Raw genomic sequence first — 27,548 nt, forward strand, 5'->3', positions numbered from 1 at the left:
AGGCCCACACCGGACCCTAAACCGCTAATATAGAAAATCAGCTGAAGGCTACAGTCAGACTATTCTTTTTGAGGGGGGGTCCTGACCTAGAATACTAAATAAACCCTTGCTCAACAGAATAATGTCATAAATTGATAGAACGAATGCTTCAATCAAAGGTGCTTCTTTAGGAACTGAGGATAAAATGCACTAATTCAAACAAAAAACTGGAAATGTTCAACAGACATCAGTTTGACCTGGTTGTAAGGAAATAAAAAGCTGTGAAAACGACCCAACGTGTTTCTATGCTTTCAGTTGGGCTTGGGTGCATATTTTATGTGGTTGAAATACTATCAGTTGGGCTTGGGTGCATATTTTATGTGGTTGAAATACTATCAGTTGGGCTTGGGTGCATATTTTATGTGGTTGAAATACTATCAGTTGGGCTTGGGTGCATATTTTATGTGGTTGAAATACTATCAGTTGGGCTTGGGTGCATATTTTATGTGGTTGAAATACTATCAGTTGGGCTTGGGTGCATATTTTATGTGGTTGAAATACTATCAGTTGGGCTTGGGTGCATATTTTATGTGGTTGAAATACTATCAGTTGGGCTTGGGTACATATTTTATGTGGTTGAAATACTATCAGTTGGGCTTGGGTGCATATTTTATGTGGTTGAAATACTATCAGTTGGGCTTGGGTGCATATTTTATGTGGTTGAAATACTATCAGTTGGGCTTGGGTGCATATTTTATGTGGTTGAAATACTATCAGTTGGGCTTGGGTGCATATTTTACGTGGTTGAAATACTATCAGTTGGGCTTGGGTGCATATTTTATGTGGTTGAAATACTATCAGTTTTTATGATGCTGATAAAATCACCTCTACAGACGGTCTCTAACTGCTCATTCACATTCTCTCAAGATGCTGAAAGAAAGAAATCATATTTCTCCACTCCTGTTCCTGTGTCAAAATGTTGCCTACATTTGGTGTAGGCCTATCATTTCACTGCAGTAACTGCTTAATACTGCAGGAGTTAATATTAAGGCTATGTGAGAGGTTATAGGACTACATTTGGTGTCCAGATTTCAGTTTCCATTTAACCCATCTGAACAGTAGGCTACAGTTCCCTGACGTGCCATGGGCCTATTTGAACTCCTCTTCTTGTGACTGTCAAATTTGCACCTCGCAATCGTCACACAACAAAGCCGGCACTGCTATCATCCTCTTTTACCACTTCGCCAAAACTTTCCCAAACCTTAGGCTTCTTTTCTGTCCTTACCTACACTTTATCTCTCCATTTTGCAGCTTTCCTCTTATTGAATTAATCTCTGACATTGTCCTTTTTGCCTCCATGGATCGATCAACCCACCCTCCACCCACCCACCCTTCATCCACACAGTATTTCATGACCCTAAACCCACCCGCGCTGTGGATATAACCGCGGGGTCTGCGGGTTATGAGTCAACCCACCCATCACTACCAGTGTGTACTGTACAGTGCTTTGCTACAGAAACCTGCAAGCTAACCCATTTCTCTAGTCCCTACACATCACACCCAGGTTGGTTGTCATTAGTGATGGGGGGGGGGGGGGGGGTTACACATCAGGATATACAATCTACACACAATACCTCATAATGACAAAGCAAAAACTGGACTTTAGAATTTTTTACAAATGTATTAAAAATAAAAACTGATATCACATTTACTTAAGAATTCAGACCCTTTATTCAGTATATTGTTGAAGCACTTTTGGCAGCGATTACAGCTTCAAGACTTCTTCGGAATGAGGCTACAAGTTTGGTACACCTGTATTTGGGGAGTTTCTTCCATTCTTCTCTGCAGATCCTATCAAGCTCTGTCAAGTTGGATGGGGAGCGTCGCTGCACAGAAATGTTCAGGTCTCTCCAGAGATGTTCGATCGGTGTCAAGTCCGGGCTCTGGCTGGGCCACTCAAGGACATTCAGAGAATTGTCACGAAGTCACTCCTGCGTTGTCTTGGCTGTGTGCTTAGGATCGTTGTCCTGTTGGAAAGTGAAGCTTCGCCCCAGTCTGAGGTCTTGAGCACTCTGGAGGAGGTTTTCATCAAGGATCTCTCTGCACTTTGCTCCTTTCATCTTTCCCTCGATCCTGACTAGTTTCCCAGCCCATGCCACTGAAAAACATCCCCACAGCATAATTCTGCCACCACCATGCTTCACTTTAGGGATGGTGCCAGGTTTCCTCCAGATGTGATGCTTGGCATTCTGACCAAAGAGTTCAATCTTGGTTTCATCAGACCAGAGAATATTGTTTCTCATGCTCGTGAGAGTCCTTTAGGTGCCGTTTGTAAAACTCCAAGCAGGCTGTCATGTGCCTTTTACTGAGGAGTTGCTTCCGTCTGGCCACTACAATAAAGGCCTGATTGGTGGAGTGCTGCAGAGATGGTTGTCCTTCTGGAAGGTTCTCACATCTCCACAGAGGAACTCTGGAGCTCTGTCAGAGTGACCATTCCCCGATTGCTCAGTTTGGCTGGGCGGCCAGCTCTAGGAAGAGTCTTGGTGGTTCCAAACTTATTCCATTTAAGAATGATGGAGGCCACTGTGTTCTTTCCAAATCAATTGAATTTACCACAGGTAGACTCCGATCAAGTTGTAGAAACATCTCAAGGATGATCAATGGAAACAGAATGCTATGAGACTCGAAATTGAGCTCAGGTGCAAAGGGTCTGAAGACTTATGTAAATAAAGTACAGTTGAAGTCGGAAGTTTACATACACCTTAGCCAAATACATTTAAAATACGTTTTTAACAATTAAATTACATTTAATCTCAGTAAAAATTCCCTGTCTTATGTCAGTTAGGATCACCACTTTATTTTAAGAATGAGAAATGTCAGAATAATAGTAGCGAGAATGATTTAGTTCAGCTTTTATTTCTTTCATCACATTCCCAGTGGGTCAGAAGTTTACATACACTCAATTAGTATTTGGTAGCATTGCCTTTAAATTGTTTAACTTGGGTCAAATGTTTCAGTTTGCCTTCCACAAGCTTCCCACAATACGTTGGGTGAATTTTGGTCCATTCCTCCTGACAGAGCTGGTGTAACTGAGTCAGGTTTGTAGGCCTCCTTGCTCACACATGCTTATTCAGTTCTATGGGATTAAGGTCAGGGCTTTGTGAAGTCCACTCCAATACCTTGACTATGTTATCCGTAAGCCATTTTGCCACAACGTTGGAAGTATGCTTGGGGTCATTGTCCATTTGGAAGACCCATGTGCGATCAAGCTTTAACTTCCTGACTGATGTCTTGATGTTGCTTCAATATATCCACATAATTGTCCTCCCTCATGATGCCATCTATTTTGTGAAGTGCACCAGTCCCTCCTGTAGCAAAGCCCTCCACGACATGATGCTGCCACCCCCGTGTTTCACGGTTGGGATGGTGTTCTTTAGTCATAGTCTGGTATTTTTATGGCGGTTTTGGAGCAGTGGCTTCTTCCTTGCTGAGCGGCCTTTCAGGTTATATCGATTTAGGACTTGTTTTACTGTGGATATAGATACTTTTGTACCTGTTTCCTCCAGCATCTTCCCAAGGTCATTTGCTGCTGTTCTGAGATTGATTTGTACTTTTTGCACCAAAGTACGTTCATCTCTAGGAGACAGGACACGTCTCCTTCCTGAGCGGTATGACAGCTGCGTGGTCCCATGGTGTTTATAGTTTATACGTGCGTACTATCGTTTGTACAGATGAACATGGTACCTTCAGGCGTTTAGAAATTGCTCCCAAGGATGAACCAGAATTGTGGAGGTCTACATTTTTTTTTCTGAGGTCTTGGCTGATTTCCTTTGATTTTCCCATGATTTTCCCGTCAAGCAAGAGTCACTGAGTTTGAAGGTATGCCTTGTAATACATCCACAGGTACACCTTCAATTAACTCAAATTATGTAAATTAGCCTGTCAGAAGCTTCTAAAGCCATGACATAATTTTCTGGAATTTTCCAAGCTGTTTAAAGATACATTAAGTTGACTGTTTATAAACTTCTGACCTACTGGAATTGTGATACAGTCAATTATAAGTGAAATAATCTGTCTGTAAACAATTGTTGGAAAAATTACTTGCCAAAACTATAGTTTGTTAACAAGAAATTTGTGGGGTGGTTGAAAAACGAGTTTTAATGACTCCAACCTAAGTGCATGGAAACTTCCGACTTCAACTGGATTTCAGTTTTACATTTTTTATAAATCTGTAGAAATTTAAAAAAACTGTTTTTTGCTTTGCCATTTTGGGGTATTGTGTGTAGATTGATGACAATTTTTATTTAATCAATTTTAGAATAAGGCTGTAACGTAACGAAATGCGCAAAAAGGGAAGGGGTCTGAATACTTTACGAATGCTCTGTATATATGTTGTTTTTGAAGGATCACTGCTTCCGTTGAGTGTCAACAACTCTGACAACCCCTTTGTACCTACTAAAGCAAGCACGAAAAGCTGTTTCAGGAAGAGCTTGACGCAATCAGAGATTTGAAGCAATTTATGCAAAAGCTCCCTAGGAAGACTGCTAACATCCCAAAGTATCCCTTTAAATACTAACAAACTGAAGCATCATAGTGTTTTCTATTGTCTTACAATCATGCATCCCTTGTTGGTTTGATTGTGAAAAGCTGTTTCTGCAGAGCTTGATGCAAGCTGAGATTTGAAGCAATTATGGAAAAGCTCCCTTGAAAGACTTCTGTTTACATCGGCTTGTAGAGTAACCTTGAGTACTAACACACTGAAGCTTGTGGTTTCTATTGTGTCAGTTGTACTGCATTGTTGGTTGGATGTTGTTGTTGTTTTTTTGGTTGGTTGGTTTTATTGGTTTGTTTCATGATCATTACAGTGAGTCAGCATCTGTTCATTTGTGGATATCTCATTGATATACTGTAACACACTGACGTTCTGAGGTTTCTAACGTCTAGTTTTTATTGGATTCCTTGTTAGTTTCTTTGTTTCACCACAGTGAGTTGGGATCGGTTCATCGTGGATCATATCTTATTTATGTGACAGCAGCAATGCACTAACCTCAGGGAGAATAATGCATGCAGATAGATAAAAATCTATTACCTTTGCCATCATCTCCTTGTTTAAATTGCAGCTCAGAAGATAGATTTATTGAGATGCGTGCACTCCTGAGTCCTACCTGACAATACATACTGATGAACTTAGTGAATGGGAAATAGATTTTCTATCACCCTCGAGAGATAAACAACCCAAACAGCGTGAGAGAATGTTTGGCTAATTAATTAGGTTGATACGTGGGTGAGCTGATATGAATATATTACAAGTCTAAATCGTTCTGAGATATTTTGCCCTTGGAAATGTGTCATCTTATATGGCATTAGAAAATGTTAGCCTGTAACGAAGCCAAGGTTTATAAGTGGCGAAGCGAACTACAATATGAAGTATTACAGTAACAAGCTAAATAGTTTCAAGATATGCTGGCATATACTGTATTTTTCCCTTGGCAACATACGAAAGTCACAGTCTATGATAGCAATTGAAATTCATGGGAGTGTGAAGCTGTGCATAATGAAATTCTTATTTGTTATCTGAACACAACGCTGCAGGCCAGACATAATCACGGTCTAAACTCCAATCTGAACACAGTAGGTTACACCCTCAGACCCTCAACTGCTTAAATTAAGCAGAAGTAGATGGAGAAGGATGACACTTCAAAGGATTTCTCATCTGAAGGTTGATGTCTTCTTCATTGCCTGTGTATAGAATATGGGAGGGGTGTGTGTTTCCTTCCACTGAAAAACCATATGAGACAGTGAAGGTGATTATCCTCAGTCACTTACGGTGAAGGAGATCATCCTCAAGTCACTTGGGCACCTATTTAGACTCTTTCAACCTGAGGTCTGACCTGAGGCCGGTCTCCTTCTCCCAACCTGAGGCCGGTCTCCTTCTCCCAACCTGAGGCCGGTCTCCTTCTCCCAACCTGGTCCTTCTCCCAACCTGAGGCCTTCTCCCAACCTGAGGCCGGTCTCCTTCTCCCAACCTGAGGCCGGTCTCCTTCTCCCAACCTGAGGCCGGTCTCCTTCTCCCAACCTGAGGCCGGTCTCCTTCTCCCAACCTGAGGCCGGTCTCCTTCTCCCAACCTGAGGCCGGTCTCCTTCTCCCAACCTGAGGCCGGTCTCCTTCTCCCAACCTGAGGCCGGTCTCCTTCTCCCAACCTGAGGCCGGTCTCCTTCTCCCAACCTGAGGCCGGTCTCCTTCTCCCAACCTGAGGCCGGTCTCCTTCTCCTTATAGAAAACCGTGTCAAAAGGACACATGGTTCTTACTGGCTTAACACCTGCTGATATGCCATCTGAAACAGAGACGCTCTGGGAAGCAAGGCTGACCTTTATCTGCACATTGTAAATGATGCATTATCCTCTCAGAACACTGGAGTAAAATACTGGGCCGTGCAACTTAGACAATGTCAGAGCTGTCTAGGAGCAAATGCCAAGTAGATCATGTTTAGACAGATAGGAGAATGTGTGCGGCCAGTTATACTTAATAGGCTTCTTTCATACATTTTCTTTCAATCCTGAGGTAGTAGACAGGAAAGCGCATTTCAGCTGACGACAATATACACGTGTTCCTTTCACTATCAAGTTTTCATTGAAGTGTAAAAAATATGTCTTCAGATCCCAATTCCTTGTGTCATCTTTCATTCAGACAAGCAAAATTAATAATGGGAATGTATTTCGATCATAGTAAACACAAGAGTACAACTTATCGGCCAAGTCAAATCTAATCAAACCAAATTTCATTTGTCAGATGCGCCGAATACAGGTGTACCAGGAAATGCTTACTTACAAGCCCTTAATAACTCTTAAAGATCTCCACAGAACGGTGTCCCACCTTCGGGATGGTGGAGCAAATGTGCGCTAATGTGATTAGTATGACGTTGTAACTAAGGAAGGAACAGTGATGCCGAAACGTTGGGAAATACCCATTAAATTGCTGGGAGATTATATATGGTGTTTACGACTTCCTTTATTTTGATAGTTTATAGTTGTAAGTAACAAGAACATTTCCCAGGATATAGACAAATCTTCTGTGGGCAGAAAGCTTAGATTCTTGTTAATATAACTGCACTGTCCAATTTACAGTAGCTATTACAGTGAAAACATACCATGCTATTGTTTGAGGAGAGTGCACAGTTATGTACTTGAAAATGTGTATATATAGACCCATTAGTCATATTTGGGCAGACTTGATACAACATTTTGAACAGAAATGCAATGGTTCATTGGATCAGTCTAACACTTTGCACATACACTGCTGCCATCTCGTGGCCACAATATAAATCGCACCTAGAGTCCAAAGTCAGATAATGGCCTTTCTTTTGCATTTCAAAGATGATGGAACAAAAAAACATGCTTTTTTTCTTTGTATTATCTTTTACCAGATCTAATGTGTTATATTCTCCTACATTAATTCCACATTTCCACAAACTTCAAAGTGTTTCCTTTCAAATGGTATCAAGAATATGCATTTTATGTGAAAATTGGAAAAAGGCGTCCGATCCTTAAGAGGTTTTAACCAACAATGCAGGTTTAAGAAAATATTTACTAAATAAACTAAAAGTAAAAAATGTAATTAAAAAGTAACACAATAAAATAACAATAATGAGGCAATATACAGGGAGTACCGGTACCGAGTCAATTTGCGGGGGTACAGGTTAGTCGATGTAATTTGTACATGTAGGTAGGGGTAAAGTGATAAGACAATAAACAGCAAGTAGTAACAGTGTAAAAACAAAGTGGTGGGGGGGTGGGTGTCAGTGCAAATAGTCCAGGTAGCCATTTTGATAGGTTTTTCAACAGTCTTATGGCTTGGGGGTAGAAGCTGTTAAGGAGCCTTTTGGACCTAGACTTGGTGCTCCAGTATTGCTTGCCGTGCGGTAGCAGAGAGAACAGTCTATGACTTGGGTGACTGGGATCTTTGACAATTTCTTTGGGGACTTCCTCTAACATCGCCTAGAATAGAAGTCCTGGATGGCAGGAAGCTTTGCCCCAGTGAAATACTGGGCTGTAAGCACTACCACCTGTAGCGCCTTACGCTTGGATGCCGAGCAGTTGCCATACCAGGCGGTGATGCAACCGGTCAGGATGCTCTCGATGGTGCAGCTTTAGAATTCTTTTGATGATTTGGGGACCCATGCCAAATCTTTTCAGTCTCCTGAGGGGGAAAAGGCGCTGTCGTGCCCTCTTCACGACTGTCTTGGCGTGTTTGGACCATGATAGTTTGTTGATGTGGATACCAAGGAACTTGAAACTCTCGACCCCCTACAATATAGCCCCGTCAATGTGAATGGGGTGTGTTCTGATCCACTTGCAGAGGGAGGTGTTTAGTCCCAGGGTCCTTAGCTTAGTAATGAACTTCGTGGGCACTATGGTGTTGAACGCTGAGCTGTAGTCAATGAACAGCATTCTCACATAGGTGTTCCTTTTGTCCAGGTGGGAAAGGGCAGTGTAGAGTGCGATTGAGATTGCATCATCTGTGGATCTGTTGGGGCGGTATGCGAATTGGAGTGGGTCTAGGGTTTCCGGGATGATGGTGTTGATGTGAGCCCTGACCAGCCTTTCAAAGCACTTCATGGCTATCGACGTGAGTGCTAAGTTTTCTTGGGTGCAGGGACTATGGTGGTCCACTTGAAACATGTACGGTACAGTCACACCTACTAATTTCAGGGTTTTTCTTTATTCTTACTATTTTCTACATTGTAGAATGATAGTGAAAACGTCAAAACTATGAAATAACACATATGGAATCAAAATATTTTATGTTTGAGATTCTTCAAAGTAGCCTCCCTTTGCCTTGATGAGTTTTTTGCACACTCTTGGCATTCTCTTGGCATTCCCTCTTGCTCACATCGGCTACGGACAGAGTGATCACACAGCTGTCCGGAATAGCTGGTGCTCTCATGCATGCTTCAGTGTAGCTTGCCTCGAGGTGAACATAAAAGGCATTTAGCTGTTCTGGTAGGCTCGTGTCACTGGGCTGCTCGCGGCTGGGTTTCCCTTTGTAGCCAGTAGTAGTTTCCAAGACCTGCCACATCCGACAAGCATCAGAGCCGGTGTAGTAGGATTCAACCGTAATCCTGTATTGACGCTTTGATTGTTTGATGGTTTGTCTGAGGGCGTAGAGAGATTACTTATAAGTGTCTGGATTAGAGTCCCGCTCCTTGAAAGCGGCAGCTCTAGCCTTTAGCTCGGTGAGAATGTTTCCTGTAATCCATGGCTTCTGGATTGGATATGTACATATGGTCACTGAGGGGACTACATCGTCAATGTACTTATTGATGAAGCCGTTGACTGAGGTGGTTTACTCCTCAATGCCATTGGATGAATCCAAGAACATATTCCAGTCTGCGCTAGCAAAACAGTCCTGTAGTTTAGCATCCGCGTCATCTGACCACTTCTGTATTGAGCGAGTCACTGGTACTTCCTGATTTTAGTTTTTGCTTGTTAGCAGGAATCAGGAGGATAGCATTATGGTCAGATTTGCCAAATGGAGTGTGAGGGAGAGCTGTATGCATCTCTGTGTGTGGAGTAAAGGTGGTCTAAAGTGTTTCCCTCTGGTTGCACATGTGAGATGCTGGTGTAAATTAGGTGAAACTGATTTAAGTTTGCCTGCATTACAGTGCTGCTTCTGAATGAGCATTTTCTTGTTTGCTTATGGCCTTATACAGCTCATTGAGTGCAGTCTTAGTGCCAGCATCGGTTTGTGGTGGTAAATAGACGGCTACGAAAAATACAGATGAAAACCCTCTTGGTAGATAGTATGGTCTACAGCTTATCATGAGGTACTCTACCTCAGGCGAGCATTACCTTGAGACTTCCTTAATATTAGAGATTGCGCACCAGCTGTTATTGACAAACACCACCACCTCCCATCTTACCCGACGTAGCTGTTCTGTCCTGCCGATGCACGGAAAACCCTACCAACTTCCACGACGCTGTGAAACATAAGATATTACAGTTTTTAATGTCCTGTTGGTAGGATAGTCTCGAACGGATCTCATCCACTTTATTTTTCAGTGATTGCATGTTGGCTAATAGAACGGATGGGTTACCCACTCGCTAACGAGTTCTCACAAAGCACCCGGATCTTAGCCCCCTGTATCTTTTGTCTTTTCATCATGCGAATGTCGGGGATTTGGGCCTGGCATAGAAGAAACGGTATATCCTTCGCATCAGACACATTAAAGAAAAAGTCTTTGTCCAGTTCGAGGTGAGTCATCGCTGTTCTGACATCCAGAACCTTATTTTTGGTCATAAGAGATGGTAGCAGCAACATTATGTACAAAATAAGTTACAATGCGAAAAAACACACAAAATAGCACAATTGGTTTTGTAACCGTAAAACGGTAGCCATCCCCTCCAGCGCCATTATGATCAGACATCCGTCCAAAGTAGAACAAATGAGTGTTTGATTATTGTTCATACTATTTGACACGGTCAACTGGTCTGGGGCTATTTACGTTACAAATGGACATTGACAGCAGGTGGCATAGTTGAAAATCCTGAGATTGTTGACTTCTGAAAGGTGATCCACAATGCATCTCAGAAAAGGTCCTAGGAATCCTATTAAAACTTGTTTTAATACTACGAAAACTCCCAGCTCAGAGTAGGTTTTAGGCTCATGCTAAAACTCAAACTCTCAGCCAGATGTAAAATCAATTCATAAAAGTTTATCTTAGCTGGTAATCGCGACAATTTGAGGTAACGCAAAGAAAAGATCATTATGACTCTCAGTGACGTTGTTGCAAATTATGGGGAATAACCAATAGCGAGGAGGCTTTGCCAGCTTTGACCTCTACTGCACACTTCAGACAAACGCAGGGAATGTGACATCAAATGTTGCAATGGTAAAATGTTTGATCAAATTTTCACCTGATATGATCACTTTGCCTACTATTAATTATTGCCTAATTTTCACCTGACATGATCGCTTTGCCAAATTTTAATTAATGTGCCTAATATGTTGGCATGAATAACCTCTTAATTTTTTTTAACCAATTCTGATGGTTGTAAAAAGTGGATATATTTTGATAATATTACCATTATATCAACACACTCGTCACTCCCGTTTAACAACTCTAAATCACTTTGGCACAGCAAGCATCAAGTCACTTACCAATAATGTTGTATTAAATGTTTGAAAGGTCTATCATTTTCATCGAAAAGAATTAAAGTTAACATGAACCTCTAAATGCCTTCAATTGACACCCATTTTTATAGGCATACCCAATTTAGGCTCTTTTTTTTTTACAACGTCATATTTTGCTCCAAATCAATAACTTGAAGTAGCATGATATAGGTTAATTAAGTAATTGAAAGAAAAATATGTGATTATTTAGTAGCCCAGTGGTTATAAGCATGGATATTTGGGCATATCATGTGAAATCAGGCCTCATGTGAAATCATTGTCAAAAGCGCAAGAGAAACTGTTGCATGTACAGATGTCGGATCTTAATTTGAGCCAGTTTGCTACAGCAGGATCCTGCAGTAACAGGAAATGTGAATTATTATGTGGATTATAGTTCATGGACATTTTTGTAGGGGTTGACACATTTGACACAAGTCGGAAATGTCAGAGTGGAAATGACAAACTTCAGAAGCCTTTTTAAACCTCAAATACACTACATGTTTTAAATGTCCTGCATTTCAGGAAAGTTCTCCTGCAACAGTGGCGCAGGAACCACTGACTTAAAAAAAATTATCAAGTCACTTGCTGGTAACTTTTAACTGGTTAGGACAGCTCACGAGGTGTTCTAAGTGTCTGTCGACAAGGTGTGACTATTATGCCTAAAATGGCTTCATGCATAGCTTTTATTTCTACCCATAGGAGTAGAATGTCTCTTCTCTTAGCACTTATGATCAATTGTCTACTCTGAGGCGCTTTGTGGACACAGCCCCTGATGTCTCAGGCCATTAGTCTTCACTTATCCCAAGTGATGGAGAAATCAGTTTGAGGATGAGCAATTGCTTGCCAAATGTAATAGATTGAGTTAGTTTTGATTTGTTCACAAGGTAATCCTATGACTAAATGCCCAGACAAGTGGATGTACACATTTCTTTGTATGCTTGTTTCCTTGTTATGGTACCTCATTCAAAAAGGATTGGAATAGCCTGCCTATGAAATGCTCTATGGGCATAAAAGATGACCAGAGCTCCTGGGAACTGTCTTTTTGATGAAGTACCCTGATTTGAAATAGCTTTTAGAGAAAGCCTGTTGTGACGCTTTGTTAAAAGCTCTACCTAAAATGTTTCCCTTTTTATTTCAGATTTTCCGCCGTGCTGACAAGAATGGTGAGTATACAACAACTCTACTTGTCAAGTGATGATTCATTTTGTCTCATGTGAATTTGTCGTTTTCTCATTCACCCTATTCCATTTCTAAAGTATCGTTCTCACACAGGATACCATTTATGGAGGAATATGCAGTTGTTGTTAGGTTTTGTTCAATCAAAGAGCCAAATGACTCGCATGAAGGAAACAAGTGAGCCTCAAGTGAGGCTTTTCTCTCTTCACACTTCAGTGCGTCCCACTTTCCTTGCCCAATTAAAACCCTGGCAAGGAGGAGGAATATTGCTTTGACTGCAGAAAATGTGTCTTGGAAACAATGTAGGCTACAGTAACTTACTATCAGACATACAGTTGAGTTGGTACAGAAACCAATCAATTGGAATGGAAGTCTATTCTCATGATGGCATTTGAATAAAGGTTTGGATTTCATATGTAGAGCCAACTTCTCTCCATGATATACTGATTGGTGAACAATTACTGGTAATCCAATCAAAGCTAGTCCAATCACAGCTAATCCATTCATAACACAGGAGTGTTTCCTGGCCAGGTCACATGATCAGGGAAAAAACGTCTGGGCTCTATCTCAATTTGTCTTTCCACAATTCCTCACATCCTATCTCCTAACCTCCTTCTCAGCCATATGGAAAAGAAGGTTCAAGGTCCCCCCCTCAAACCTTCTTCTTCAATATGTTTTGAAACTTGATAGTTTGGTCTGGGATGCTATTGAATATATTGATGCTGCAGTATTAACTGTAGTATATGGGCAATGAATGTTGGTTAAAGGGGCAATCTGGGATTGGTACATACAGTACCAGTCAAAAGTTTGGACACCTACTCATTCAAGGGTTTTTCTTTATTTTTACTATCTTCTGCATTGTAGAATACTAGTGAAGACATCAAAACTATGAAATAACACATGGAATCATCTAGTAACCAAAAAAGTGTTAAACAAATCAAAATATATTTTATATTATACCTTGATGACAGCATTGCACATTTTTGGCATTCTCTCAACCAGCTTTTCCAACTGTCTTGAAGGAGTTCCCACATATGCTGAGCACTTGTTGGATACATTTCCTTCACTCTGTGGTCCAACTCATCCCAAACCATCTCAATTGGGTTGAGGTCGGGTGATTGTGGAGGCCAGGTCATCTGATGCAGCGCTCATCACTCTCCTTATTGGTCAAATAGCCCTTACACAGCCTGGAGGTTGAAAAACAAATGATAGTGGGACTAAGTGCAAACCAGATGGGATGGTGTATCACTGCAGAATGCTTATGTAGCCATGCTGGTTAAGTTTGCCTTGAATTCTAAATAAATCACTGACAGTGTCACCAGCAAAGCACCATCACACCTCCTCCTCCATGCTTCACTGTGGAAACCACACATGCGGAGATCATCAGCACACCTACTCTGTGTCTCACAAAGACACTGCGGTTGGAAACAAAAATCTCAAATTTGGACTCATCAGAACAAAAGACAGATTTCCACCAGTCTAATGTCCATTGCTTGTGTTTCTTGGCCCTTGCACATCTCTTCTTCATATTGGTACCCTTTTGTACTGGTTTCTTTGCAGCAATTTGACCATGAAGGCCTGATTTACGCAGTCTTCTCTGAACAGTTGATGTTGAGATGTGTCTATTACTTGAACTATGTGAAGCATTTATTTGGGCTGCAATTTCTGAGGCTGGTAACTCTAATGAACTTATCCTCTGCAACAGAGGTAGGTATTCCTTTCCTGTGGTGGTCCTCATGAGAGCCAGTTTCATTATAGCGCTTGATGGTTTTTGCAACTGCACAAGTTCTTGACATTTTCCAGATTGTGTGGCCTTCATGTCTTAAAGTAATAATGGACTGTTGTTTCTCTTTGCTTATTTGAGCTGTTCTTGCCATAATATGGACTTGGTCTTTTACCAAATAGGGGTATCTTCTGTATACCACCCCTACCTAGTCACAATACAACTGATTGACTCAAACGCATTAAGAAGGAAAGAAATTCCACTATTTAACTTTTAACAAGGTACACCTGTTAATTGAAATGCATTCCAGGTGACTTTCCTCATGAAGCTGGTTGAGAGAATGCCAAGAGTGCCAAGCTGTCATCAAGGCAAAGGGTGGCTACTTTGAAGAATCTCAAATATAAAATGTATTTTCATTTGTTAGTATGTTTGAGTATACGTTTAGCCCACTGCTTAAATAATTTGTTCAGAACACTTACATTTCACTCAGAATGCAGAATATTCAAGCAATTAATAACATTTGTTTTATAACGTCCTTTTTACATCAGCAGTTGTCACAAAGTGCTATACAGATACCCAGCATAAACCCCCAAAGAGAAAGCAATGCAGATGCAGAAGCACAGTGGCTAGGAAATACTCCCTACAAGGCAGGAACCTAGGAAGAAACCTAGAAAGGAACCAGGCTCGAGGGGTGGCAAGTCCTTTTCTGGCTGTGCAGGGTGGAGATTTGTCTGTTCGAGTGAGTGTCTTCGAAATGTATCATTATTTCTCACTGTCAGAGGATGAATGTCTTATGGACTCTGCAACATTGGCGCTCTCGGCTTGGCCTTGAAGACTGTTGTCTGTAGGAGTATGCTGAGGTTACACCTAGTCGCTGTTTTAACATTGTCTGTTTTAACATTTTAGGATTGGGGTGGGGAAGCTGCTCCGAGATCAGTATGTAGGGGAAACTTCACACCCGAAGCGTTGGCTGTATGTCTCCCATAGGTTTTATTACATAACACAATCAGCTGTGTCAACGAATAGCTGTCATTCGATTGATATCTTTTCGTCAATAAAATTACAACAACATGTCAATCTGGATGTCCTTATGAAGACTTTCCCTCACATCTCCAAGCATAGCAATAATGTAATATAATTACATATGTGTAAATTGATGAGTAAATTGAATGGTGGGAGGAATGAGTCAGGACAATATTATTCGAAAGCTACTTCTCTGCTATGCCACATGTTCCTGCTCTGCAAAATGACATCTTATTACTTTGGCCAGATTCAACAGTCCACCAGATGCTAACCTCAACTCAATCTCTGTATCTGTCTCTTTCCCCTTCTCTCTCTCAATCGCTCTCCTTCCTTCCTTCTTCCTCTCTCTCTCTCCATTCTACATTTTCTCTCCCTTTCGCTCCGTCTTTCTTATCCCCCTCTTTCTTTGTCTCTTTCCTCTCTCTTTCCACAGTTGACAGACTTTCAGCCAGGCTTACTGGTACTGTTGTTGTGCACGCTTTGTGGGCATCTGTTGATGTAATCTGACAGGACAGATTGGAGGGAGGGTGAATGTATGGCCGTTGGAAAGGAGCGAGAGGAGGAGAGTGGCCAGGCTTGATAGGCATCGTTCTGACTAAGATGGAGCTTGAGTCACTCCCTGATTTAGCTGGAGGCTAAAATGACAGGACAGTTAAATCATAGCTTATGTAGGACCAGGATGTTTTTGTTGTAGGTTTCATACATTGACAAGCAGGGCACTGTTAATTTAAGCACAATCAAGCCATGACAGGTGTAATATTATCATCTTACAATGAGTGTTACACAATGTTCCAAAGGCCTTGTGTTAGTTCCTGTATCACTGATATAATTAAATATAATGAAAGTTGAAATGGTGCCAAGTCAGAGTAAGAGAGTATGAACTGCACAATACAGTGAAAGATAAGGCAATGATCCACAGATCCAGTCACAAGGGATTGCTGTCTTCTTCTGTCAAGTAAGGTACATACCTATTGAGGACTTTCATCCCACAACAGGCGACTCAATGGCTTTTCCTTCATTCTGACACATCAGTAATAATGGATGAAATAAGCCGTAGGCATGGCAATAATACGCTCCTCTAGGTCGTCCTGGAACGACCTAGAAGAGCAGCACATTTTAGTAAGCCATTTTAACTCAGAACTGTCAGAGACGTGAACAAGCTCCCAGTAGTCACCATTAGGCTGCCAAAGAGCAAGGCATCAAATCTGGTGGCTTTGACAGCTAAACCTGGGAGGTCTCCAATCCCCTCATCGAAATGAAAGAAGGTCAGAGTCAGATGATGAAGGCACATGTACAGTGGAGCAAAAAAGTATTTAGTCAGCCACCAATTGTGCAAGTTATCCCACTTAAAAAGATGAGAGAGGCCTGTAATTTTCATCATAGGTACACTTCAACTATGACAGACAAAATGAGAAAAAAAATCCAGAAAATCACATTGTAGGATTTTTAATGAATTTATTTGCAAATTATGGTGGAAAAAGGGTATTTGGTCAACAACAAAAGTTTATCTCAATACTTTGTTATATACCCTTTGTTGGCAATGTCAAACGTTTTCTGTAAGTCTTCACAAGGTTTTCACACACTGTTGCTGGTATTTTGGCCCATTCCTCCATGCAGATCTCCTGTAGAGCAGTGATGTTTTGGGGCTGTTGCTGGGCAACACGGACTTTCAACTCCCTCCAAAGATTTTCTATGGGATTGAGATCTGGAGACTGGCTAGGCCACTCCAGGACCTTGAAATGCTTCTTACGAAGCCACTCCTTTGTTGCCCGGGCGGTGTGTTTGGGATCATTGTCATGCTGAAAGACCCAGCCACGTTTCATCTTCAATGCCCTTGCTGATGGAAGGAGGTTTTCACTCAAAATCTCACGATACATGGCCCCATACATTCTTTCCTTTACACGGATCAGTCGTCCTGATCCCTTTGCAGAAAAACAGCCCCAAAGCATGATGTTTCCACCCCCATGCTTCACAGTAGGTATGGTGTTCTTTGGATGCAACTCAGCATTCTTTGTCCTCCAAACACGACGAGTTGAGTTTTTACCAAAAAGTTATATTTTGGTTTCATCTGACCATATGAAATTCTCCCAATCTTCTTCTGGATCATCCAAATGCTCTCTAGCATACTTCAGACGGGCCTGGACATGTACTGGCTTATGCCACTTGCTACTTGAACAACATGTTCTGGAACAACATGTACTGGAACAACATCTCCTTGAACAACATCTCCTTGAACAACATCTCCTTGAACAACATCTCCTGGAACAACATCTACTGGAACAACATGTACTGGAACAACATCTCCTTGAACAACATCTCCTTGAACAACATCTCCTTGAACAACATCTCCTTGAACAACATCTACTGGAACAACATGTACTTGAACAATATCTACTTGAACAATATCTACTTGAACAACATCTCCTTGAACAACATCTACTGGAACAACATGTACTTGAAAAATATCTACTTGAACAATATCTACTTGAACAACATGTACTGGAACAACATTTCCTAGAACATCATGTGCTGGAAAAACATATCCTAGAACAACATCTACTTGAACGACATGTACTGGAACAACATCTCCTAGAACATCATGTGTTGGAACAACATATCCGAGAACAACATCTACAGGAACAACATCTACAGGAACAACATCTACAGGAACAACATGTACAGGAACAACATGTACAGGAACAACATGTACAGGAACAACATGTACTGCAACAACATCATGTACTGCAACAACATCATGTACTGCAACAACATCATGTACTGCAACAACATCATGTACTGCAACAACATCATGTACTGGTACTGCAACAACATCTACTGGAACAACATGTACTGGAACAACATCTACTGGAACAACATGTACTGGAACAACATCTCCAAGAACAACATGTACTGGAGAAAATGTACTGGAACAACATGTACTGGAACAACATCTACTAGAACAACATCTACAAGATCAACATGTACTGGGACAACATTTACTGCGACAACATTTACTGCAACAACATGTGCTGCAACAACATGTGCTGCAACAACATGTGCTGCAACAACATAATTTACTGCAACAACATAATTTACTGCAACAACATCATTTACTGCAACAACATCATTTACTGCAACAACATCATTTACTGCAACAACATCATTTACTGCAACAACATCATGTACTGGAACAACATGTACTGGAACAACATGTACTGCAACAACAACATGTACTGGAACAACATCATACTGCAACATCATGTACTGCAACAACATCATGTACTGCGACAACATCATGTACTGCGATAACATCATGTACTGCGATAACATCATGTACTGGGACAACATCATGTACTGGGACAACATCATGTACTGGGACAACATCATGTACTGGACAACATTTACTGCAACAACATTTACTGCAACAACATGTACTGCAACAACAACATTTACTGCAACAACATGTACTGCAACAACATGTACTGCAACAACATCATTTACTGCAACATCATTTACTGCAACAACATGTACTGCAACAACATAATTTACTGCAACATCATTTACTGCAACATCAAATCAAATTTTATTTGTCACATACACATGGTTGCAGATGTTAATGCGAGTGTAGCGAAATGCTTGTGCTTCTAGTTCCAACAATGCAGTAATAACCAACAAGTAATCTAACTAACAATTCCTAAACTACTGTCATATACAAGTGTAAGGGGATAAAGTATATGTACATAAGGATATATGAATGAGTGATGGTACAGAGCAGCATAGGCAAGATACAGTAGATAGTATCGAGTACAGTATATACATATGAGATGAGTATGTAAACAAAGTGGCATAGTTAAAGTGGCTAGTGATACATGTATTACATAAGGATGCAGTCGATGATATAGAGTACAGTGTATACGTATGCATATGAGATGAATAATGTAGGGTAAGTAACATTATATAAGGTAGCATTGTTTAAAGTGGCTAGTGATATATTTACATCATTTCCCATCAATTCCCATTATTAAAGTGGCTGGAGTTGAGTCAGTGTCAGTGTGTTGGCAGCAGCCACTCAATGTTAGTGGTGGCTGTTTAACAGTCTGATGGCCTTGAGATAGAAGCTGTTTTTCAGTCTCTCGGTCCCAGCTTTGATGCACCTGTACTGACCTCGCCTTCTGGATGATAGCGGGGTGAACAGGCAGTGGCTCGGGTGGTTGATGTCCTTGATGATCTTTATGGCCTTCCTGTAACATCGGGTGGTGTAGGTGTCCTGGAGGGCAGGTAGTTTGCCCCCGGTGATGCGTTGTGCAGACCTCACTACCCTCTGGAGAGCCTTACGGTTGAGGGCGGAGCAGTTGCCGTACCAGGCGGTGATACAGCCCGCCAGGATGCTCTCGATTGTGCATCTGTAGAAGTTTGTGAGTGCTTTTGGTGACAAGCCGAATTTCTTCATCCTCCTGAGGTTGAAGAGGCGCTGCTGCGCCTTCTTCACGATGCTGTCTGTGTGAGTGGACCAATTCAGTTTGTCTGTGATGTGTATGCCGAGGAACTTAAAACTTGCTACTCTCTCCACTACTGTTCCATCGATGTGGATAGGGGGGTGTTCCCTCTGCTGTTTCCTGAAGTCCACAATCATCTCCTTAGTTTTGTTGACGTTGAGTGTGAGGATATTTTCCTGACACCACACTCCGAGGGCCCTCACCTCCTCCCTGTAGGCCGTCTCGTCGTTGTTGGTAATCAAGCCTACCACTGTTGTGTCGTCCGCAAACTTGATGATTGAGTTGGAGGCGTGCATAGCCACGCAGTCGTGGGTGAACAGGGAGTACAGGAGAGGGCTCAGAACGCACCCTTGTGGGGCCCCAGTGTTGAGGATCAGCGGGGAGGAGATGTTGTTACCTACCCTCACCACCTGGGGGCGGCCCATCAGGAAGTCCAGTACCCAGTTGCACAGGGCGGGGTCGAGACCCAGGGTCTCGAGCTTGATGACGAGCTTGGAGGGTACTATGGTGTTGAATGCCGAGCTGTAGTCGATGAACAGCATTCTCACATAGGTATTCCTCTTGTCCAGATGGGTTAGGGCAGTGTGTAGTGTGGTTGAGATTGCATCGTCTGTGGACCTATTTGGGCGGTAAGCAAATTGGAGTGGGTCTAGGGTGTCAGGTAGGGTGGAGGTGATATGGTCCTTGACTAGTCTCTCAAAGCACTTCGTGATGACGGAAGTGAGTGCTACGGGGCGGTAGTTGTTTAGCTCAGTTACCTTAGCTTTCTTGGGAACAGGAACAATGGTGGCCCTCTTGAAGCACGTGGGAACAGCAGACTGGTATAGGGATTGATTGAATATGTCCGTAAACACACCAGCCAGCTGGTCTGCGCATGCTCTGAGGGCGCGGCTGGGGATGCCGTCTGGGCCTGCAGCCTTGCGAGGGTTAACACGTTTAAATGTTTTACTCACCTCGGCTGCAGTGAAGGAGAGACCGCATGTTTCCGTTGCAGGCCGTGTCAGTGGCACTGTATTGTCCTCAAAGAGGGCAAAAAAGTTATTTAGTCTGCCTGGGAGCAAGATATCCTGGTCTGTGACTGGGCTGGATTTCTTCCTGTAGTCCGTGATTGACTGTAGACCCTGCCACATGCCTCTTGTGTCTGAGCCGTTGAATTGAGATTCTACTTTGTCTCTGTACTGACGCTTAGCTTGTTTGATAGCCTTACGGAGGGAATAGCTGCACTGTTTGTGAATGACATCATTTACTGCAACATCATTTACTGCAACAACATCATTTACTGCAACAACATCATGTACTGCAACAACATCATGTACTGCAACAACATCATGTACTGCAACATCATGTACTGCAACAACATCATGTACTGCAACAACATCATGTACTGCAACAACATCATGTACTGGTACTGCAACAACATGTACTGCAACAACATGTACTGGAACAACATGTACTGGGACAACATGTACTGGGACAACATGTAGTAGAACAACATTTACTGCAACAACATGTACTGCAACAACATGTACTGGACCATCATGTACTGCAACAACATGTACTGCAACAACATGTACTGCAACAACATGTACTGCAACAACATTTACTGCAACAACATTTACTGCAACAACATGTACTAGAACAACATGTACTGCAACAGCATGTACTGCAACAGCATGTACTGCAACATGTACTGGAACATCATGTACTGGAACAACATGTACTGCAACAACATTTACTGCAACAACATTTACTGCAACAGCATGTACTAGAACAACATTTACTGCAACAACATGTACTGCAACAACATGTACTGCAACAACATGTACTGCAACAGCATGTACTGCAACAGCATGTACTGCAACATCATGTACTGGAACAACATGTACTGCAACAGCATTTACTGCAACAGCATTTACTGCAACAACATCTACTGGAACATCATGTACTGGAACATCATGTACTGGAACAACATGTACTGCAACAACATGTACTGCAACAACATGTACTGCAACAACATTTACTGCAACAACATTTACTGCAACAACATGTACTAGAACAACATTTACTGCAACAACATGTACTGCAACAGCATGTACTGCAACAGCATGTACTGCAACATGTACTGGAACATCATGTACTGGAACAACATGTACTGCAACAACATTTACTGCAACAACATTTACTGCAACAACATTTACTGCAACAACATGTACTAGAACAACATTTACTGCAACAACATGTACTGCAACAGCATGTACTGCAACAGCAGTAAATGGTGTTCCATCATGTACTGGAACAACATGTACTGCAACAACATTTACTGCAACAACATTTACTGCAACAACATGTACTAGAACAACATTTACTGCAACAACATGTACTGCAACAACATGTACTGCAACAGCATGTACTGCAACATCATGTACTGCAACATCATGTACTGGAACAACATGTACTGCAACAGCATTTACTGCAACAGCATTTACTGCAACAACATCTACTGGAACAACATGTACTGGAACATCATGTACTGGAACATCATGTACTGGAACAACATGTACTGCAACAACATGTACTGCAACAACATTTACTGCAACAACATTTACTGGAACAACATTTACTGCAACATGTACTGGACCATCATGTACTGCAACAACATGTACTGCAACAACATTTACTGGAACATCATGTACTGGAACAACATGTACTGGAACAACGTGTACTGGAACAACGTGTACTGGAACAACATTTACTGCAACAACATGTACTGGAACAACATGTACTGCAACAACATGTACTAGAACAACATTTACTGCAACAACATGTACTGGAACAACATGTACTGGAACAACATGTACTGGAACAACATTTACTGCAACAACATGTACTAGAACAACATTTACTGCAACAACATGTACTGCAACAACATGTACTGCAACAGCATGTACTGCAACATCATGTACTGCAACATCATGTACTGGAACAACATGTACTGCAACAGCATTTACTGCAACAGCATTTACTGCAACAACATCTACTGGAACAACATCTACTGGAACATCATGTACTGGAACATCATGTACTGGAACAACATGTACTGCAACAACATGTACTGCAACAACATTTACTGCAACAACATTTACTGGAACAACATTTACTGCAACATGTACTGGACCATCATGTACTGCAACAACATGTACTGCAACAACATTTACTGGAACATCATGTACTGGAACAACATGTACTGGAACATGTACTGGAACAACGTGTACTGGAACAACATTTACTGCAACAACATGTACTAGAACAACATTTACTGCAACAACATGTACTGCAACAACATGTACTGCAACAGCATGTACTGCAACAGCATGTACTGCAACATCATGTACTGGAACAACATGTACTGCAACAGCATTTACTGCAACAGCATTTACTGCAACAACATCTACTGGAACAACATCTACTGGAACATCATGTACTGGAACATCATGTACTGCAACAACATGTACTGCAACAACATTTACTGGAACATCATGTACTGGAACAACATGTACTGGAACAACGTGTACTGGAACAACGTGTACTGGAACAACATTTACTGCAACAACATGTACTGGAACAACATGTACTGGAACAACATGTACTGGAACACCATTTACTGCAACAACATGTACTGGAACAGCATTTACTGCAACAGCATTTACTGCAACAGCATTTACTGCAACAACATATACTAGAACAACACCTACTAGAACAACATCATGTACTGGAACATCATGTACTGGAACAACTTGTACTGGAACAACATATACTAGAACATCATGTACTGGAATTGGAACAACATGTACTGGAACAACACTTACTGGAACAACATGTACTAGATTAAGTGTGTTTCCTATTATTTGATCCTGTTTTTGAAAAGTAGCCACCTGTGGCTGACATGTTGAAAAAAATAACTATAAAAAAGTGCAGACAGACAGCCTCCCATTGTTTTCTCGATCAAGCATCACAATGTTGTACCATATTTCCTGCATATCTACTTTGTATTATAACCCTTAGCCTGTTCTTCTTACTGCTGATCTGCACAAAGCCACTGACTGCATCAGATAGGACCGCTTTGAACAAAGAACCTTTTCATTATGTAAAAATGTCCCTCTTCCTATTACCACAGCGAAGTTGTAAGCGATGTCTTTGGATCTGTTTGATGTAGCTTGTATAAGTGTATTAGCCGTTTGGTTGGGTCGTCGTTAGCTATTTCAGGTGAAAGGAGGTCGCGGTAAAGGCCTTGCATCATCCTCCCAGCCAGCGCATTACAAATTCAGAACAGCCATGATGAGGTCTGAGACGGATCCTAGCCAAACAGATGGTCCTCAATTTGCCCTTGAAATGAGGCGAATCAACTGTCTGGAACTTCTGGCATATTGAATTATATTCATTGTTACCTTGTCGTGTGCAATTTGGACAGATTGGCCTGATTATTTGGGCAGTTTGCTGGAAAGCAGCTCTGACATTTCTTTTTGATTGTTTGGATCATAGACATAGAATGATTCTGACTTCTATGGTTTGGGTATGGTTTGCCCTTTGAAATTTTGAGTCCCAAATGGCACCCTATTCCCTATATAGTGCACTACTTTTGACCAGAGCTTTATAGGCCCTGGTCAAAAGTAGTGCACTATATAGGGAACCGGGTGCCATTTGGGACATAACCAAAGTGTTATAAATCTGCTGATGACTTCCTTCTGTCCTTCAGCACGCCAGGTCTGTCTAACTGGCTGCTGGCTCCAATGTTTGTGTGTCTAGTTCTCCTGCCAAGCGACAGATTGACACCAGGAATATGTTTGTCACAAATCAGACAACTAAGGGCACTAAGGCAACTAAGGGCACTGAGCTCTTCCTGTGCCTTATGCCAGTGCTTAGTACAAAATGTAACAAACATCAACAACTGCCATTTGTGGTTGTATTCAGCAAAGTCGTCGAATGCGTCCCAAATGGCACCCTATTCTCTCTATAGTGCACTACTTTTGACCAGTGCTCATATGACTGGGTGCCATTTGGTACAAAGCATTTGAAGCTATAATGTAGGCCAGTTCTATTTCTTCCAGACCTGGGTTCAAATAGTATTTTTTTTTTTAATATCAAATACTTTAAGCTGCTCTTGATTGAGCTTACATGCATGCAACCAATGGGAACCCAAACCATCTGGCTCTCAAGGCAGGTCCATTAAACAGTCAAGTATTTGAAAGCCCGCAAATACTATTTAAACCCTGGTTTGATTTCCTTTTGGCCATGTGTCTCAGTCAAGGATGCACAGTAAACTGTGGTCTTGTGTTGTCTTTTCAGATGACGGAAAACTGTCGTTTGATGAGTTCAATGCTTATTTTGCTGACGGGATTCTCACCACTGAGGAGTTGCAGGAGCTCTTCTACTCCATAGACGGAAGGCAGAATAAGTATGTTCCCTCTCTGCAACATGCATGGTTTCTAACATGGTTTGTAACATGGTTTGTAACATGGTTTGTATAACATGGTTTGTATAACATGGTTTGTGTAACATGGTTTGTGTAACATGGTTTCTAACATGGTTTGTAACATTGGTTTGTATAACATGGTTTCTAACATGGTTTGTAACATGGTTTGTAACATGGTTTGTAACATGGTTTGTAACATGGTTTGTATAACATGGTTTCTAACATGGTTTGTATAACATGGTTTCTAACATGGTTTGTATAACATGGTTTGTAACATGGTTTGTATAACATGGTTTCTAACATTGATTAGATTAAAGGAACACATGGCACAGGTACATTTACAATTCCTGAACATGCAGACTCCTTGTATGCTCGACCAAATGTTTTGCAGAACTAAGCAACAACAGAGTAGATGGTGGATAATCAGAATCAGTACGATTTTGTGTAATTTACCATGCATAGACCTCATCAGATGTTTTTATGCTGTGTTATACTTCCCACGATAAAAGAAATCCCTCACTTGGTAATGACAACATGTAAAAGACTGTTGAGCATCAGTGTAATATAGCAACAACAACAGAGACAGTTTTTTTTAAAGACAACTGAACCACAAATTACAGTTTCTCCTGGCCTACTTTTAGGGTGAGGAACCACCTAATATCAAGTTATAAATCCTGAACTTCCCCTTTAAAAGCCTTTCTCTCCTGAAGTGGCAAAAGTTTAACGTTCCATTGTTTCAGCCTGTTGACTTGATTGCCTTTGGCAGAATGGAAATGTAGATTCATTGAGCACTTTACAACTTGCTCCCCCAACGTGAACAATTTCACATTATAACATTTAAAGTCCAAGCATGCCCTTGTTATGGAGATTAGCTTGTCCTTCAAAGTCCCTGCAGCTGAGCTGAACAAATAGAGAAACACACACAGAGCACTCCTCGCAAACGCCACAGGCCAGGATTCTCCCAGACATCTCTCAAAGTAATGAATACTTCTGAACATTCTGTTCAATTTTGGGATTATGTTAATGCTTATGTTAATGAACACACAGCTGGAATGCCAAGGACATCTTCCTGCCACAGTGAAGATCAGTGTTACTCTTCTAGTGAAAACACATTAGCAGCTACAAGCTAATTCCCTTGAAGTGACAAAGGGCATCGCTGCGGATTTTAGCATCAACAATGATAAATTACAGCGGAAGGTAATAGGTGCAATGCAGGTTGCACATTCCAATTACACAAGTCATTAACCAGGTTTACTTTTGCTCTTAATTTGGCAGTCCAAGACGAGCCAATAAAAGGCTTGCAAATGCCAGCAGGGAAGATGCTTTTATAGGTGCATATATTAGGCTAATATTAATGACAGCATGTTAAGTGGTTGTCTTTTAAGCGGTCGTTTCTGCCCATCCATCCATTTCAGCCTGGAGAATTCTGACTTGAAAAGTTCAAATATTGTTCAACAATGTTGGCTCCAATTAACATGGAAATTGCATTTCCAGAGAGGGGTTCAAATCAAATTGATTTATATAGCCCTTCGTACATCAGCTGATATCTCAAAATGCTGTACAGAAACCCAGCCTCAAACCCCAAACAGCAAGCAATGCAGGTGTAGAAGCACGGTGGCTAGGAAAAACTCCCTAGAAAGGCCAAAACCAAGGAAGAAACCTAGAGAGGAACCAGGCTATGACGGGTGGCCAGTCCTCTTCTGACTGTGCCAGGTGGAGATTATAACAGAACATGGCCAAGATGTTCAAATGTTCATAAATGACCAGCAGGGTCAAATAATAATAATCACATTAGTTGTCGAGGGTGCAGCAAGTCAGCACCTCAGGAGTAAATGTCAGTTGGCTTTTCATAGCCGATCATTAAGAGTATCTCTACCACTCCTGCTGTCTCTAGAGAGTTGAAAACAGCATGTCTGGGACAGGTAGCAAGTCCGGTGAACAGGTCAGGATTCCATAGCCGCAGGCAGATCAGTTGAAACTGGTGCAGCAGCACGGCCAGGTGGACTGGGGACAGCAAGGAGTCCTCATGCTCGGTAGTCCTGAGGCATGGTCCTAAGGTTCAGGTCCTTCGAGATGAGTGAAAAAAAGAGAGAATTAGAGAGAGCATCCTTAAATTCACACAGGACACCGGATAAGACAGAAGTACTCCAGATATAACAAACTGACCCTAGCCCCCCGACGCATAAATACTGGAGGCTGAGACAGGAGAGGTCAGGAGACACTGTGGCCCCATCTGATGATACCCCCGGACAGGGCCAAACAGGAAGGACATAACCCCACCCACTTTACCAAATCACAGCCCCCACACCACTAGAGGGGTATCTTCAACCACCAACTTACCATCCTGAGACAAGGCCGAGTATAGCCCACAAAGATCTCCGCCACGGCACAACCCAAGGGGGGAGCGCCAACCCAGACAGGAAGATCACATCAGTGACTCAACCCACTCAAGTGACGCACCCTTCCTAGGGACGGCATGAAAGAGCACCAGTAAGCCAGTGACTCAGCCC

At 41.8% G+C, this 27,548-nt stretch overlaps 1 protein-coding gene across 1 annotated transcript in view; it reads left to right on the plus strand.

Moving 5' to 3' along the window:
• Positions 1-27,548, plus strand: part of necab3 (N-terminal EF-hand calcium binding protein 3) — a 58,772-nt gene that overhangs the window by 988 nt on the left and 30,236 nt on the right. Inside the window, exons 2-3 of the mRNA XM_064967149.1 lie at positions 12,289-12,313; positions 24,912-25,020. Of these exons, the coding sequence (XP_064823221.1) occupies positions 12,289-12,313; positions 24,912-25,020 (134 nt within the window). The remainder of the gene's footprint in view (positions 1-12,288; positions 12,314-24,911; positions 25,021-27,548) is intronic.

The sequence above is a fragment of the Oncorhynchus masou genome, chromosome 6, assembly GCF_036934945.1.
Source record: "Oncorhynchus masou masou isolate Uvic2021 chromosome 6, UVic_Omas_1.1, whole genome shotgun sequence".
In the NCBI taxonomy this organism is placed as follows: Eukaryota; Metazoa; Chordata; class Actinopteri; order Salmoniformes; family Salmonidae; genus Oncorhynchus; species Oncorhynchus masou.